Source organism: Papaver somniferum, chromosome 8 (assembly GCF_003573695.1).
Source record: "Papaver somniferum cultivar HN1 chromosome 8, ASM357369v1, whole genome shotgun sequence".
Classification (NCBI taxonomy): domain Eukaryota; kingdom Viridiplantae; phylum Streptophyta; class Magnoliopsida; order Ranunculales; family Papaveraceae; genus Papaver; species Papaver somniferum.
Window position 1 is genome coordinate 84,131,265 of NC_039365.1, and position 18,393 is coordinate 84,149,657.

Below are 18,393 nucleotides of genomic sequence, written 5' to 3' on the forward strand. Positions count from 1 at the left end.
TAAGAGTGTACATTGTTGTACACAAGACAAATCTCTTAAAATCTATCAACAATGTACAATCTTGTACAACTTATTAAAGGTATGTATCAATGTACATATACTATCATAAGAAATTTTTTTGAGATACCTTTTTCATGGCCTCATTCAGGTCTTTCTCGAATGTACTACTGACGTCATTGATGATCCACTTGAGAAGCCTTGGCACACTTTCCTCATTGCTCGGCCGCATGCCTTTGTTGTGTTCAGCAAACCAATGCTGCATTAACAAATAGATGAACAGTTAGATTTGTAATAGAAAGGAACCAACACAATGAACAAAATTATTTAAATGAATGGATATATCCGGTGTATAATTATGTGCACATGTAAACTCACCAGCAGATAAATCACACAACCATTAACTTTAAGTGGTGAATGGATATGTTTCTTAATGTTCGCCATGAGATACTCATGTATATGAACTGGCCAGCAAGTTTTCTTCATCTTATCCAAAGACTAAAAAAAGTCTGCATACTGGTGCTTGCTAATCATACTTCCGTTTGCCTGGGTAAAAAAGACCGTGATACACAAGTACATATAGTAAACAACACCACTAAGTCTTCAGCGTTTCTTCCAATCTCCAATTGCGATTTTGGTTTTGGCTTCATGATACGTACGATTTCCTCCTCCACATCTTTTTTCCCAGCTCATTTCGTTTCTTAAGAGTAAATTTGTTTATCAGCGGACAATATTTATTTTCAGCTGCAGTTTTTACATCTTCTCCTTTTTCAAGTTCCGTCGCCACCATCTTAAGCCAATAAATTAGAAACAAATCCTCAGGTTCACTCTTTACTGCCACTTTCTTGTTCTTCTTGGGAGTATCAAACATGAAATAATGTCCCCCCGTGTCATAAACTTTGTGGCGGTACTGTCTCACAATTTTCATGATTGAGTTTGGGTTCTTAGTCCATATATCATCTCTCTTTTTACTTGGATTTGTCTCATCTTTCTGATTTTTTGTGGACAAAGATATCTACAACAGGCCAGAATGGTCCTTCCTTTTGCTTCTCTAATTGATAATCGGTGAACCATACGTTTCCTCCTCTTTTTGTTTTATCTTCCTCAAAGTTTTTATCCACAAAGTCACTGATTGCATGGAAACCTGATCTATAAGGTTTGTTGGTATCTACGAAAAATGAACCAAGAAGAATAATACATACATTATACTCATAACTACAAAACAATCACATAATTGTACAACAATGTATACACAAATATGGGTACAACTATTTAACAGAGCACTAATCAAATAAGAAAAATACAGGTGTAAAAGTCTTTACAATCTTACAAAAATCTGACAAAAACAGTTTCAAAACACACTCAGCAGGCAATATGAAGATGAAATAACATGCTGGTGTACTTATATGTACACTGGTACCACAAGTGATGAAAAAACAGTTTCAAAACACAACAATCAGGCAATATGAAGATGAACTGGCATGATGGTGTACAGATCTGTACACTGGTACCACAAGTGATAAAAAAACAGTTTCAAAACACAACAATCAGTACAACAACATACAGAACATGACACCAATCAGTACAGCAACATGCGAGTGTAGTAGTATATACAGATGAACAACAAATCTTATAAAAATTGCAAAAAAAATTAGATAGAACTGAAAATGAATGTCTGCAACAACATGATGGTGTACATATCTGTACACACCAACAACAAATCTTATAAAAATTGCAAAAAAATAGGTAGAACTGAAAATGAAAGCCTGGAACAGCATGGTGGTGTACATATCTGTACACACAAACAACAAATCTTATAAAAATTGCAAAAAAATAGATAGAACTCAAAATGAAAGCCTGCAACAGCATGGTGGTGTACATATCTGTACACACCAACAACAAATCTGATAAAAATTGCTAAAAAATAGACATAAGTGAACATCAAAGCCTGCTACAGCATGGTGGTGTACAGATTTGTACACACCAACAACAAATCTCATAAAAATTGCTAAAAAATAGATAGAACTGAACATGAATCGTTACCTTTTGCTCTTTTAACAGATGTTGAAAGGCTTTGATTTCTTCTTAGTTGGTGATGTTTTTGAAGTTTCTGGTACTGAAATTGATGTTGAATCTTCTAATGCTCTCTTAGATCTCGTCCTTGGTGATGTTGATTTCCGAATTTCTTCTACTGCAACTGATGGAGTAGGGGATGAAATTGATGTTGAATCTTTTAATGCTGACTTTGATCTCGTCTTTGGTGATGTTGATTTTTGAATTTCTTCTACCGCAACTGATGGATTTTCTTCTTCAGTTGATGTTGAATCTTCCACTGTTGGTGGTGTGTTTGTCTTTGAAGATACTTTTTTTTTCCTTTCAACATGATGTTACTGATACTGCAATCTATGATTTATAAGGGCTGATACCAGTCCTACTAAGGGGGGATACCATTCCATATAAGACAAAATGATCTGAAGCATTCCCGGCTGTTGGATCGACCGAATGGTATCCCCCCTTAGTAAGACCGGTATCATCCCTTATAAATCATGCTGCAATCCTCTAGGTGTTTTGATTACGAAGATTTTAGGGTTTTGATTAAATGTTTTCAATAATTTGAGGAAATTTCCAGGATTTGTCTGCAAAATGTTTTCTCAAGATTTTTTGATTTTGTTCTTCTGCTTTTAATCTGCAAAAACAAAATGGATTTAATGTTTTGTCCGTTACATCGCAGTTTTTAATCCAGTTTCTTTTTCAAGCCAACGTGTCGCAACCACGTTCATTGTGTCAGTTACAAAACTGATTCCATTTGCTGCACGTGTACTTTATTAAACACGTGTGAAGAATAACAGCATCTTTACACAATTTTTGGATTAATCTGTACCTAGTCAACTAGATCTGACTAACGCGTATTTTTGGAGCCGGTTTAAATTAAACCGGCTCCCCAGTCCGCCCCCACAGTGCTAAAACAGATTTGTCCATCCACCTGGACTATCAAGTGGACAAATCTAACAAGTTCGGATTCAAAGGATCGAACCCCTATAAGTTCTTTTGTCAACTACTTAACATAATCCTCGACCGGGACCACTTCAGGATCTGTAACTCTTAAACCACACGTCCCCAATCAAATCCAAAATTCAACCTCATAATTCAGATTTCCCCCAATCTTCTTGCTGTTCTTCTTTTTCTGATCTTTGAATGGAACTCAAAAGTACAGAGCCACCAAGATCGACCAAAAAAGACCCTAATTTCCATCACGAACAAGCAGAGAAAAGAACTCATATAATTAATGTCTCCACCTCTTCCTCCAATTAGAAACCCTAATAATCCCAAAATTCAACTTCTTAATTTTCATCAAAAACCCAATTCTTCGTTACCTGATCTTCTCTTCACTGCTCTTTCTATTCTCTTCCCTTTTTCTTCTTCTTCTGCACCATCTTCGTTAAAACCTCTATCTCTCTCCTTCAATACCTTTGAATTTCAATTTCCCTCAAAACCCACATCGAGTTTTCCTAAAGAATTCAATCATGTCTCAACCAAAACCAGACCCTTCTTCCTTTTCATCTCCAAACTCTCTTTCTAATTGGCTTAAATCACGTTTACCATCTGATTCATTTGCTTCTTGGGGTATTAAACCTGGTACTAAGAACGTTCATAATCTCTGGCTTGAGATTTCTGAAGGTGAAACTTCCTTACTTGATTCAGTTCCTCCTGTTAGAACTGTTAATGTTGTTTCAGTAAGAATTATTGATGAAAATGGTAGAATTTTACTTGAATCGAAACAAGAATTATCTGATGGGACTCACCGTGAAAGGAATAGACCTTTATCTGAAAAAATGAAGCCTGATGAAGGTGTTGAAGAAGCTGTTTTAAGAGCTATAAGCGAAGAACTTGGTTCAATAATTGATAATGATGTTAGTAGTATTGTAAAGATTAATACTGGTTCATATAAGAAGAAAATTGAAGAAAGGGTTTCGCTCTCTTATCCGGGTTTACCTGCTTGTTATGTTTTACATACAGTTGATGCTTTTGTTGAAGGATTACCAAATGAGGATTTTTGTACTGAAGAAGAAGAATACAGTGAATGTAGTGAACTTGGTGCTGCAGACAAGGCAGTCAATGTTAAAAAGCATTTTTGGAAATGGGTTGAATCAGATTCTTTCTGAATTTTGATTTAAGGTGATGAACTTTTAGATTCTTGAGTTTACATAGTCTGTTTTTCAGTCCTACGATTAGTTTTCTACACTGTGAAAAGTTTGTTTCTTTTCGTTGAATTGTTTGATTTCTTTGTATTATAACTGACATAGATTTCAGAACTTACAGGGTTAGTCCTCGAGTGATTTCGGGGGAGTTGAGTGTATTTTAAATCTCAGGGATTTTGAGAGAGTTTGAGAGAGTGTAGGGAGTTTGAGAGAGTTTGGTGTTTTTGAGTTCAGGGAGTCTGGGGGAGTGTAGGGAGTTTGAGAGAGTTTATTAGAGGGAGTTTGGGGGAGTTTGAGAGAGTTCACTCCTAACTCATTCTCTTTTAAGAAACAATAAACCCTTATTTGCAAATAACATTGATCTTTAATCAAAAGAAAAAAATAAATGAAAATGATCATATCTCTGTATCAATAGTATGTTATTTTGTGCAACGAGATAAATTTTTTTTCCCTTCAATTTAACGGTCTCCATACAATTCTAACTCCCTTTGTTCACGAACATTTTCCCACATATCATCCGCTATACTCTTTCTGCATGCATTAGCTTCTTGACGTTGTTGTTCTTGAGTTTGTTGTGTCAAAATTTCATCGTCATTTACAAGCGTTGATGGATGGCTATCTTCCTCTTCCTCGACCGGAAACTCATCTGAACGGCATTCTTTTCGTAAGAAGTTGTGTAGGCCTGCACAAGCTGTCATTATCTCCGCTTGCACCTGATACGGAAATGGAGGTTGAGACTTAAAAATCAAGAAACGAGACTTCACAACACTGAACAATCTTTCAACTACATTCCTCAAAGAAGCATGACGCATGTTAAATAATTCTTCAGCCTTTTTCGCATGATTACCCGTACCAGAAAATTCTTTCAAATGATAACGTTGGTCACGAAATGGTGTTAAACAATATCGTCGGTTTGCAAACCCACCATCCCCCAAGTAATATTTACCTGAATAAAACACAAAAAGAAAACTTCGTCAAGTAGAACCCGAATATAACTTAACCAAAAAACTCAGAACTTCACATTAAATAAAAGTAAAGTTACCTTGCGGTATTTTCAGTCCATTTCTTTTTGTCTTTGCGTCGTTAAGTATTTTCGAATCATGAGCAGACCCTTCCCATCCACTGAGCACGTATATGAACTCCAAGTCGAAGTTGCAAACCGCTAACACATTTTGAGATGTAATTCCATGTCGATTCCGATAAACGGCTGCATTTCTTTTCTCTACCATTGCTGGGATATGTGTACCGTCCATAGCTCCAATGCAATCCTTAAAGTAAGGATAAAATCGTGTACTCTCACGAATTTTAAATGGAGTTGCACTTGTTGGCTTAGCCATCATCCTCGGAGCTATAGAATTTAAAGCTCGCAACATCTTGTTGAAGTTTTTACTAACTGTCCACCGAGAGCGACCAAATGTGTCATGTATTGTGCAATATCGTGAACTTTGGCCAACAACGAGTAAAAATGTACCAAGCATTTCTTCAATAGAAACACATCTTGTATCACATAATGATGTAGTTTCTCTAATGATACAACATAGTTTTAGAAAAATATCAGGATACATCCTATAACTTCTTCGAAAGTCTTCTGGGTCTTGACGCAAAACTCTCCTTATATAGTTATATCCAACCAAAGTAACTGGGCGTCTCATTGGTCTTTCAATACGCTGACTTTGTATGTATTGCAATTGCTTGATTATATCCATCAACCATGAATGCACCGCTGAAAGTATATTCAAATATATGGATAGTTCAAATTCATTATTGCTGCTTACCTCTTCATCATCACTGCTTTCTTCTTCTGTATCAAAGGCTTCATCTTCACTATCAGTAGATAAATCCAAATCAGACATGTTCACCTAAAAAGATGATAAAAATACCTTTTTTTTTATTAGAATCATCATTATTTCAAAAGCACAAAAGTATATGTATATAGAAAATAAGCATATAGAATATAAAGTTCATAAATTCAATCATAATAACCATAAAGATGTCAACCCATAAAAATTAGTAGCAATCAATCCATAACAATAAGTTCTCAACTAGGAGAAAAGAAAAATTAAATACTAATAGTTATGAAGAAAAACGATCAAATGTTGTAACTCTAAAAGCCCATTAAACCTAATAGAAACTTGCAAAGATGACAGGTTTATGCTTTTAACTTTGAACCAATCCACAACTTTCTCTCTTCAGGAGTAAAATATGAATAAGTTCTTCTTGTGATTGTTGTCCAGCATTTCAATTACTTTCAGCTTATCTTCCAAAGAAATTTCATTCATGCCATAAACAAGATCCCATACTTGGTTATCTTTCTTATCCTTATCAATTCTGCGCATTTCTTTTTCAATTTTGCGGTCTTCTTTCTCTTTCGCAATAAGAGCATGCATTGAATCAATAGAAGAAGCAATCGATGAACTGTTGGCAATCAATTTCTCTAGATAATCAGTGCCCAGTAGGATTAGTTGATGTAGAAGAGTCACCAATGTCACACCTTGGTCTTTTCTTTGGTGCCGTTTTTCTGACAGGAATTTTCTTTGTGTTCATATCTTGAGTTTCATCTTTATCTTGTTCATCACTTTCCTCTAAGCCATATCCCACGTATGATACGTTAAAAGCATTATCATATTGCTCTCGTTGAGTATAATCAACATCGAAGTAATCATCTTGTTCATCTTCCTTATCACAGGTTCTAGCACTTGTACCCTCATGGGTAAGATCAACTGTAACTTTTCCAGAAGCACATTTATTCCCAAAAACAATAAGCAAGTCACCATAGTCTTTACCATTATCTTCCCTTAAGTTAGTTTGGTTTGGATGGCTCTGTTAACATACAAAAAATAAATAAAGGATAAAGCATGAATTAGAACTCTGCACAAAATAGAAGAAAAAAATATCAAATTTAGTTTTCAGTAAGTAACACACACATACCTCAAAGTAATTGTTCCACATCTCGTCGGATCCAGTAATCATCTTGTTAGCATCATCCCAACCGAATCCAGAAGTACAAGATTTAAACAAATCCTGGTATTGACCAAATCTAGTCTTCAGCCATCTATGTTTCCCTTTATAGTTCTCAAAAGATTTGTCACAACCACATGCTTGGTTAAGTTTTGGAAGTATCTCCTCTTCCACTATTCTCTTAGTAAAACATCCACTAGTGTCTTTCTTCTTCTCAAGTGTAGCTTCTACCAACAGTTCCAATAATTTCTCAGTCTCTCGAGTTGTCCATTGTTTGTAATTCGTAGCCACTTCCGTTTCCGGTTCCGTATTCTTATTCTTCCTAACATTATTTTTTTTCTTGTTGTTTTCAGCAGGTTGGCTGGATTTTTCCATTCTATGTTGTGACATGTTAGCTACATTAGTACTTAGACTAATACTAGAACTTAACAAAGCAAGGATAGTAATAACACCAAATAATCTAATGTAAACATGATAAAAAATTGTGATACTAGATTACACAGTACTAACATGCAAAGCTACTTAGACAAATTGTTAATCAAAGAAAATCCCTTAGCAACTCCTTGCAACAAAAGCACCGTATGAATTGGCTAAAACACGCCAATACGGAATGAAGTACGCCACTGTATTGAAATTTGGCATATAGAATAGAAGAGAAGTATGTGTCTAAATAAGAGGACTTAACAAGTGATAGTGATTCTCAATGACACCCATGCAAAGTATCAAGCCAATTAATGCATGATGACATAATAAATTATGAAGATAGCTGTAAAGGAATTCCATTTCACCGAAACACAGTTTCAGATTGTCCAATCTTTGCAGTACTAATACTTACCTGATCCTCTTGAAAATTTTAAGGTACACTTAAAACTCAATATTCCACAACACACTCAAAAATCATAGCATTCCAACGGTTCATTAAAAAGATACATTACTCAGAACCCGACTACTTTCAATACGTGCATACAGAATTCAGTTCCGGATTTCTCACACTTTGGTGTACCTAAAATGATCAGAACTTCATGAAATTTATACAGTAGGAAACATTCATATATACAAACATCATACTAAAATTTCAGCTTTGTCCGATAAGCGGATAATGAGATAAATATGAATCAGTCCCCTATTCGGGATTTAAACTCAGCAGACCATAGTCATATATTGTGCAAGCGTTGCAATAGAAAACGTGACATGATCCGCGTGAAACTTTTACTGTACTTAACAAGTTAAAACACTACATACTCAAATTTAATCATATTCCAACGGTTGAATTTAAATATATCATTATAAAGAAAGCACCGTATGAATTGGCTAAAACACGCCAATACGGAATGAAGTACGCCACTGTATTGAACTTTGGCATATATAATAGAAGAGAAGTATGTGTCTAAATAAGATGACTTAACAAGTGATACTGATTCTCAATGACACCCATGAAAATTAGCAAGCCAATTAATGCATGATAACATAACAAATTATGAAGATAGCTGTAAAGGAATTCTGTTTCACCGAAACACAGTTTCAGATTGTCCAATCTTTGCAGTACTAATACTTACCTGATCCTCTTTAAATTTTTATGGTACACTTATAACTCAATATTCCACAACAAACTCAAAAATCATAGCATTCCAACGGTTCATTAAAAAGATACATTACTCAGAACCCGACTACTTTCAATACGTGCATACAGAATTCAGTTCCGGATTTCTCACACTTTGGTGTACCTAAAGTGATAATAACTTCATAAAATTTCTACAGTAGGTAACCTTCATATATACAAACATCATACTAAAATTTCAGCTTTGTCCGATAAGCGGAGAATGAGATAAATAGGAATCAGTCCTCTATTCGGGATTTAAACTCATCAGACCATAGTCATATATTGTGCAAGCTTTGCAGTAGCAAACTTGACCTGCTCCGCGTGAAAATTTTACAGTACTTCTATAACAAGGTAAACTACAACATACTCAAATTTCATCATATTCCAACGGTTGAATTTAAAGATATCATTATAATCAAATCATGCAATTTCTTACCAAGATCTTTTGAACCACAAATTAGGGTTTTGACAGAGAGTACCCACAAAAAAAAACTATACACACAATCAAAATAAACAATCATGGAGATCAAAGATATGAAAAACAATCAAAATAGTACACAAATCAAACTATTATAAACAATCATGGAGATCAAAGAAGAAAAAAAAACATACCTGGAAAAAAACGTTTCCTCTTCTTTCTCCTATGGTTTTCTACGCACCAAACTCCTTCCCAAATCTCTACTCTTTTGAGAGATTTGTTGTGAGACCAAAATACACTAAAAACTCCTTCTAACTCCCCAAAGCAACCAACTCCCTAGTATTGTAGGGTTTTATGACTAACAGGGAGTTCAAGAGCTTTTTTGAAACTCCCCAGCGACTAACAGGTGTTTTATAAAGAGTTTAGGAGACTCCTCTAAACTCCCCCACGACTAACAGAGATTTGGAGAGACTCCCTCAAACTCCCTCAGGACTAACAGGAGAAAACCTAAATACATTAAAATCTCTCGAACTCTCCCACGACTAACCCCCTGTTAATATGCCATGGGTGATGTATTGTTGTATGTTTTTTTTTAATAGCAAAACTAGTCATAAAAATCCAAGGTGACCAAACTTGTGGTACAAAAATGCCACTCAAATGTTGGGATCCATTAGAACTCAATCGTAAACAAAATTGATACAAAAATCCCAAATTTTTAAAACTTGATACAAAAACCCCTAATTTTAATATTGGATAAAATTTGATGAAACCAATGTTAAAATTTGGGGTTTTTGTGTTACTTTTGTTTTCATGTTTTTTGTGTGGATGGATAGTGACATCTTTGGGGTTATAACTCGCAAACCATTTTGATAAATAGAGAATTCTATTGTTTATGTAGAAGAAATGTTAAAGTCTCTTGCAAGGAGGACCATTTTGATAAATAGAGAATTCTATTGTTTATGTAGAAGAAATGTTAAAGTCTCTTGCAAGGAGACTACGGATTTCTGCGGAGAAATTATTTAAAAAGTTCAAATTTGTAGCTGATTCTCTAATAGTTTTAGCAATTGCATCAGCCACCCTGTTATCATCTCTACTGACGTAAGAAAGATTACAATGAATAAAACTTGAGCTTAAACTCTTTATTTGCTTCATCATATTGTTCCTGTTTTCTCATTGAATTAGAAGAACATTATCTGTGATTAATTAAATGACCAATTTTGCATCAGCTTCTATGTGGATTCTTGTGAGTTGCTTCTCTCTAGTCCACGTCAAAGCTTCACGTATATCCATGCATTCTCCAGTTTTTTGACTTAGAACTCCATCTGCATAGAATCATTTGATCCCTTCACAATTGCATGCATGAGAACGTAATACAATGCCAGTGCCAAGTGTGTTAGTCCCATGATCAAATGAAGCATCTGGATTAAATTTTTAAACATCCTGCTTGGGAGGTTGTCATTGAGAGATTCTATGAGTATTAACAATGCTCGTACTTATGGATGATAATGAATTTTATGCATGGTATTAAAAGGATTGAGATTAACTCTCTTAAAAACCATGTCGCATATGTCCTTCCAAAGAATCCATGCAGTTATCATCAGCGTATACAACCATTTATCATCATTGTTGTTGCTGCTATTTGAGAACCAGCTCCTCAACCCAAACTGAAACACTATTGCACCTACTTTGCACTTCATCTATATCGACATTGACCAATCTCCAGACTGTTCTTGCATGTCTACAATGAAAAAGTAGATACTCTACAGTTTCTTCACTATTTCCACAATTGCACACTGTGCATCAATGATGTCATTATATCGAGCAAACTTATGCCAAGTAGAGTTTAATCCTGTGTGTTGTATTTCTCTTCCATAATTCTTTCCAAACTTTACTTTGAACAATCCTTTCATTTACATGTGCTTCTGAGTTGCTCATAGTAAGTTTCTTATAAGTACTCTTAACTGAAAATTTCCGATCTTTAGCTGGCATTAAAACCATGATGTCTTCTTTATAAGTATCAAGAAATAAGTTCTGAATCCCTTGAGAAGTATTAATATTAAAGAGCCGATTAAGAAGTTCCACATTCCAGTTGTTGGTGTTTGGAAGAATTAGTTGTTCAACATTTTGATAAAATCTGTGAAAGTCATTAATTGGTTTTGTTGAGCTGAAGTAAGATGTCTTGACCAAGGCGAGAATAAATAGATATGGTGATAATGGATCACCCTGTCTAATACCTCTTGTTGGATGACACTCTTTACAATGAGAGCCATTGAGCATAACAACAAGAGATGTAGTGCTTATGCATTGATGGATAAGATCACAGAAGTCTTCACTTGTTAGAGCACATCTCGGTTGAACTCACCAAGCGTTGGTATGTCAAGTTTGGTTGTCATATTTTAGTGTGTCAAAACTCATCTAAAGTCGCTTGATTATATACTAGAGTCAACTTCGTTTAGGTTAGACTAAAAAGTCTAGGAATGTTGAGACATACAAGTATTACTCCGAAGACCCGAAGAATGTTAAGAAGTAACGAACTACAACGACGACATCATCCTTCCACTTGAAGTTAGTAATATTGACTTGAACCGTTTCATTTCTAACGTATCTTTCAAGTCGTGCTATGTTGAAAACATAACTGCGAAGCTGTGTATACTGTACATATTGTATAATACTCTAGTGATGTGACATGGTCATAATTGTATGATCATAGTATTAGGGAATTAGACTACGAAGTATAACGCCTATCTTTTGAACTCCATAGATATGACATCGACATAATCTTGTATATACGGTTATGCTTATGTGAATGGGTTATGGTGAAGATTTCATCTTAGGAAACAATGTTTTACATTCGTCTAAAAGAAGCACATTCATGGACTTGTTTCGTGAATCGAAAGGGAAATGATTAGGCTTATTGGTTCGGCTATTCATTGCGAATCTTTGGATGACCAATATGTGTGAGATGGTAGAACCGATCTTAACCCTGGTTATGTATCTTGGTATAACTAATCACAATGCCTGACTTATGATTTGGTATGACTGGTTTTTATTAATTAGTGTAACCGATCCTAAGTAATCATTATATGATGGTATGATCGATATTTTTAATTGGTGAGACCGATCCTAGTAATTGGTGTGACCGATCACAGAGTGTTGTGTAATCGATCCTTGTAATTGGTAACTGGTCCTGGTAACGGGTGTAACCGGTCCTGGTAACTGGTGTGACCGATCACAAGCAATATCATGGGGATATGGAACCGATCCTGGTAACTGATGTAACCGGTCCTGGTAACTTGTATGACCGATCACAAGTATTTCCATATTGAGGTATAACCAATCCTAGTGATTGGTAGAACCGATTGAACCCATGTATGTGATTTGATATTTGATCAATCACATAGTTTTCTTGGAATACAGGTCAACCAATTCTAAACTTGTTTGGAAGTATGGTATAACCGATTCCAAGAATGTAAATCCATGTAAATATGAATAAGGATTTACAGTGAAGATATGTCAACATACTTTGAACACGTACAATAACTCTTATCATTTATTGTTCAAAGATATTCCTTAGTACTCAAGGAGATCCTGAGCCGAAATAAATTGAGAATCTTTTAATTAAGGTTTTTGTTTTTATATGCTTTAATTACCAGCAATTAATGCATATCTTTAGAGAATAAAAATTAGTAATGTGCATTTACTAATTGGAGATTTTCTATTGAGAGATATCGAAAATATTGGACAAGCATTTATTGGAATTAGCAAAACCGAATCTTGCCATTCATTGCATATCTTGAGAATATTTTCGGTTTTGGAAATTCCTTGATGTCCAAACATCTTTGGTCTATAAATACCTAAGTTTGAATTTATAACAAACTATCCTAAGAGCCAGACAAACTTCATTTCTTGTTGTTTCTGGTGGAGCCGTCTATTCGGAGAGGAAATTATCCTTATTAGGTGAAATCTCTTACGAACGCTCGTTTAAAGGCTTATGTGGGATCAAGAAGCTCTACGAGTACCATTGGTGGGAACTAGATAATTGCAGTACTATTAATTTTCGATTGATTTGATTGACTAACGGTTGTTGAAACTTTGATTGCACCTAGTTTGTTTATTCGTGAGAATCTTCTCTTCTGATATAAGATTCACTCAAACTAGATCAAAGTATCAATAGGATATTTAAAACTGTTTTTAGATCTAAAGATATCTTGTGATAATCCATTGTTAATAGACTCCGTTCTGTGTGTGATTGATCACAAGAGATTCAAGTGGTGTTGCACATGTTATTATTGAAGATTAAAGAAGATTTGAAGACAAATAAAATTTCTTATTGGTTTTCGTATCTTTGTGTGTGTACAAACCTTGATCGGCTGGGATCCAACTAGAATCGGATTTATTCGATTTATTAGTTGTGTGAGATCGGCATCGCTTTATAGTTCTCTTTGGAATCTATATTAATTGATTGCGAATCTAAAGTTGACTACTTTGGTAGTTATTGGATAGATTGATCCGAGTTTATTAGATTAAACGAAGAGCCTTTGCATTTGAATTAAGATATCTTTATCTTAAAGAATCAATAGAGTTGTTACGAAACATATTCGTTGTTCCTTTGATGTTTGGAATACGATCAAAAGGAATTGTACCAGTGCGTGACTCATCAAAGTCGGAAGCATATGGATACTTAGGAAACTAAGTGCACTAGGGTTAGTTTCTTGGTCTCAACTATACGAAGTTGGTGTAGATTTTGTATAACGGCTTAATTCTGAGAGGATTCAATTCTAGACTAGGTCTCGGGGTTTTTCTGCATTTCCAGTTTTTCTCGTTAACAAAATCTTGCTGTGTGATTTACTTTTGTTTTCCGCAATTATATTTGTTTATATAATTTAAAGTAAATTATACTTTACGATAACTCCGATATACTTGATAGTGATCCTATAGAGTTTACTTAAGTCTGAACCTATTATCAAGTATCACACTTCGGTTGTCGTATTGTCTCGATTTCGTATCCATAGGTAATCACACAAAGTGTGAATACCGAAGTTGTTATATTGTCTCGACTTTTTCCATAGACGATCACTGTAATGATCCGTCCCTCCACCGATACTGTCCCCACTTAGCCACTGCGGATATCCGCCAGTGTGGGGTTTTCAACAGGCATCGCTGAGGTCACCCAACAACAACTTCCCGGGAGGTCACCCATCCCTGGATTCCCGAGCACGCTTAACTGCAGAGTTTTATGCCAACTCTGGATCCAATTGTGCTGAAAAGGCCTCGGTATAATGTAGACGTTCCTTGCCTCTTGTGAAACCAGTATCTGGCATATCAACCCAGCATACTCTCCCGCGAGCACAAGCGAACTATCCCTAGTTGTATCCCAACTAACCGATATTGTTCTCACTTATCCACTGCGGTTATATAGTAGTGTGGGATTTTAACGGCACTACTGCGGATACCTAGCAACAGCTTCTCGAGAGGTCACCCGTCCTGTGACTACTCCCGACCGAGCACGCTTAACTGATAAGTTCTTCCCACAACTCAGTCAAGTGAACCCAACAGGCCTTGGTATAATGTAGACGCTCCTTGCCTCCTGTGAGACCAGTATCTGGTATAACCGCCCAACATACTCACTCACCCTAGCACAAACGAACGACCCCCTAATTGTATCCCAACTAACACCGATATTGTTCCTACTTACCCACTGCGGTTATCCAGTAGTGTGGGATTTTAAACGACACTACTGCGGTCATCCAGCAGCAGCTTCCCGAGAGGTCACCCATCATGTGACTATTCTCTGCCGAGCACGTTTAACTGGGAAGTTTTTCCTACAACTCAATTAAATACTCACCAGGCCTCGGTGTTAGGAAATGACAAACCATTACTTATATTCCATTCGGCCAACCACAACTGGCTCCAGAGTTAGTAGAAAACTCTACAGTTAAGCATGCTCGGGCGGGAGTAATCCAGAGATGGGTCACCATCCGGGAAGTTTCTGCTCGATTACCGCAGCGATGCCCGTTGAAAACACCACACTGCCGGATAACCGCAGTGGCTAAGTGGGGACAGTATCGGTGGAGGGACGGGTCATTACAATCACACTTGGTAAGAGGACTTATAGGTTGAAACAAAAAGATTGTGGTGCATTTGGGTACCCTCGTCTTTTCATCACTGAAACCAAAATACTTTAGGACTTTGATCAAAAAATTCTATTCTAGCATGTTAAATGCCTTTGATATGTTTAGTTTTAGATCCATCCCCCCAATTTGACCTCTTTTCTTCTTAATAGAATGTATTATTTCTTGAGAAATGACTGTGTTGTTACTTATTAGTCTTCCAGAGACATAAGCTTCCTGGTATGATGATATAATCTTCTCCATTAATGGATTTAATCTTATGACAATAAGCTTGGATATAATCATGTATGATGTGTTATATAAACTAATTGGTCTATAATCAGCTACACAGATTGACTTTTTCTTCTTAGGAATGAGAGATATGTATGTTTTATGTATTTCCTTCACAATGTGTTTGGTTTCAAAGAATCTGGTAACCATCTAACAAACATCATCTCCTATAATGCTCTACTGGCTTTTGTAAAAACCTGCTTGAAATCCTTCAGGTCCTAGGGCACTCCAATTCTCCATACTTTTAAGAATTTCATAAATTTCTTGATGAGAAGGAACTGTAGTAAGTAGAAGATTGTCAGCCTCAGAGATGATAGTTGGAAGAAGCATAAAGAGACTTTCATCTTGAATAATAGACACATAAGTACTTATTTCTTTAAAGTGAGAAGTAAGATGCTGAGAAATTTCTTCTCTTGTATGCAACCAATTACTGTGGTCCTGAATAAAGTCAATGTTGTACCTTGCCCTTTTCCTGTTTATTTTTATGTGAAAATACTTATTGTTGTTTTCCATGTCTTAGATAAAATGATCTCTGGACTTCTATTGATAGAAGTCACTTTCGGTTTTATGCCACTTGCTTATATCTTTGTTAATGCTGAGAATCTTGTTGTGATTATCATCAGATGGGGTAAGAGATTGTAGGATATCAAGCTCTTTTTGCAGGTCATCAACTCTTTGGTTCACATTACCAAAGTGAGTCATATTCCATAAAGATAGCTTTTTCCTTGCTGATTGAACTTACAAGTTGATATCCAGGAGAGCCAGTTACACTTATCTTCCAAGCATTTTCATAACAGAAGTACAAGTCTCATCCTCTAGCCAAGTTAGAAAAAATTTAAAAGGTTTCCAGCAATTTGAAACATGAGTACCAGTTACAAGCATAATAGGATTATGATCACTGCCTACTTGAGTAAGATGTAGGAGTTTGGAATTAGGGTAATTAAGACTATAATCTACATTCCCTAAGGTCGTGTCTAATCTAGATATTCTTGTGCCAGTACCTAGTTTATTACTAGACCAAGTATAATCCTTTCCTATAAATCCAATGTATTCAAGACCACAAGAATTAATGATGTTATTTACCAAACCATATGCAGATGAAGAAGAACTATTATTGTCATCTAAAAGATGAAAATTTAAATCGCCAATAAGAATCCAAGGACCATTATGAGCTTCACTAATTTGTTTGATGTAATCCCATTGTTTTCTTTTTCTTAGTGTAATTGGTATAGCCATACATAAAGGTGAGAATAAATTTAGTTTTGATAGGATCAGCCTGAACAACTAAACTAAAACTGTTTTGACTAGCATCTAATAGATCACAAGTAAAACCATTTTTCTAAAGTAAAACTAAGCCACCGGATAAACCTAATGGATCAATAAAATCCCGATTTGGGTATTGGTAATGGCTTAAGAGAGGTTTACTTTTATCTTGACTAATTTTTGTGTTGCAAATAAAGATGATGTCAGGATTTTGGGACCTAACCAAATCATTGAGATGGTTACGAGTGTCAGCGGTTTTTAAACCTTGGAAATTCCAGGATATTATATTCCTCTATTTTTGCTTTTCTTTCCACGATTTTTCCGAACTTGGCCGCTGTTTTTCGTTTTATTTCCTTTGGTTTTTTGTTTTTAGGGTTCGTGTTCTTCTATTAAGGTTTGCTTTTTGCAGCGATGTATGACTCTATTTGCTTCACGACTGCAACCCTTTCTTCACAGGAGCCCTTCAGTTCTTCGTCCTCTACAGATTTAGTTACAACAGATGTCTGGTTTTGTCATTGCCCCTTCAAGAACCTTCATGGATGTCGGAATGGAGTTAACGGCTGAGGCTATGCTAAGGTTCTTTGGTGAAACATTTGCATGACAAGCATTTGTTCTCTGATGATAACAGAACTATCTGCAGAGAGCTGATTGCAAATAACCTGAGTATCTATGATGCGCGGGAGAAAGCTCTTTCTGGTTTACGTATGTGGTTGTTCTGTATGTGTATGCAAATGCATACTTGGAGAATGTTGTGCAAGGGTCGAGAGGGAGTTGCTCATGGACATATCATTACTGGACCTCTCAATGGTGCAGGTGCTAATTTCTTAATCCATGGTTTAGTTAAACCAAGTGAAGACATAGATGATTGCTTAACTACAAATGCTTCAGGCTGTGATTCTACGGAGGTTTATTGTACCCCTTCTTCTACAGTTTGCAAGGGAGACGATGGTGTTGTTGTAGGAATTCTTTCAACTGATTTACTCAATGTTGTTGATGTGATTTGTAGATAGTGGTAAAAGTGGTTCGATTCTCAGACTTGTGAAGGATATTAATTAGACTTAAATTCTAATATTAAAATAAAAAACTCACTAAAAATTATAGAAAACTAAATCAAAGTTGATATCAATATTAAAAGAACACTAAGGCTAAGATTCCACTATTTTCCAAATTCAAAGTGATTTAATCCAATATTTATATTCATGCAATTTTTTTCGTTCAATTTGATTCTAAACTATTGCAACAAGTAGATTCTCAAAATAACAAGTGTAAATCCGAAGCATAGAAAATCAAAAACCTAGGTCCAAGCATGCTCTATCAACAGAAATAACAATTGCTTAACAAGAATCAATCAAACAATTTTCACTCAAGGCAAAACAATCATAAAAATAATTGCGATAAATAAATAAATAAGAATATACCACTTTTTGTTGGAAAAATAGCTTCCTCTATCGCCTCAACAATGAGGTTTAGCTCCTCATATTAATCACTTGCTCAAAATACATGTTTGTTGCTCAAAAGTTGATTAAAAGAGTGAAAGGTGTAAAGCAGCTGATTTGC

At 35.6% G+C, this 18,393-nt stretch overlaps 1 protein-coding gene across 1 annotated transcript; it reads left to right on the forward strand.

Annotated features, from left to right (window-relative positions):
- The first annotated feature begins 3,066 nt into the window (after positions 1-3,066).
- On the forward strand, positions 3,067-4,268 carry LOC113301852. Its single transcript, XM_026550693.1, has one exon. It carries the CDS (start codon positions 3,522-3,524, stop codon positions 4,158-4,160), a length of 639 nt encoding a protein of 212 aa, XP_026406478.1. The 5' UTR covers positions 3,067-3,521; the 3' UTR covers positions 4,161-4,268.
- The last annotated feature ends 14,125 nt before the right edge of the window (positions 4,269-18,393 follow it).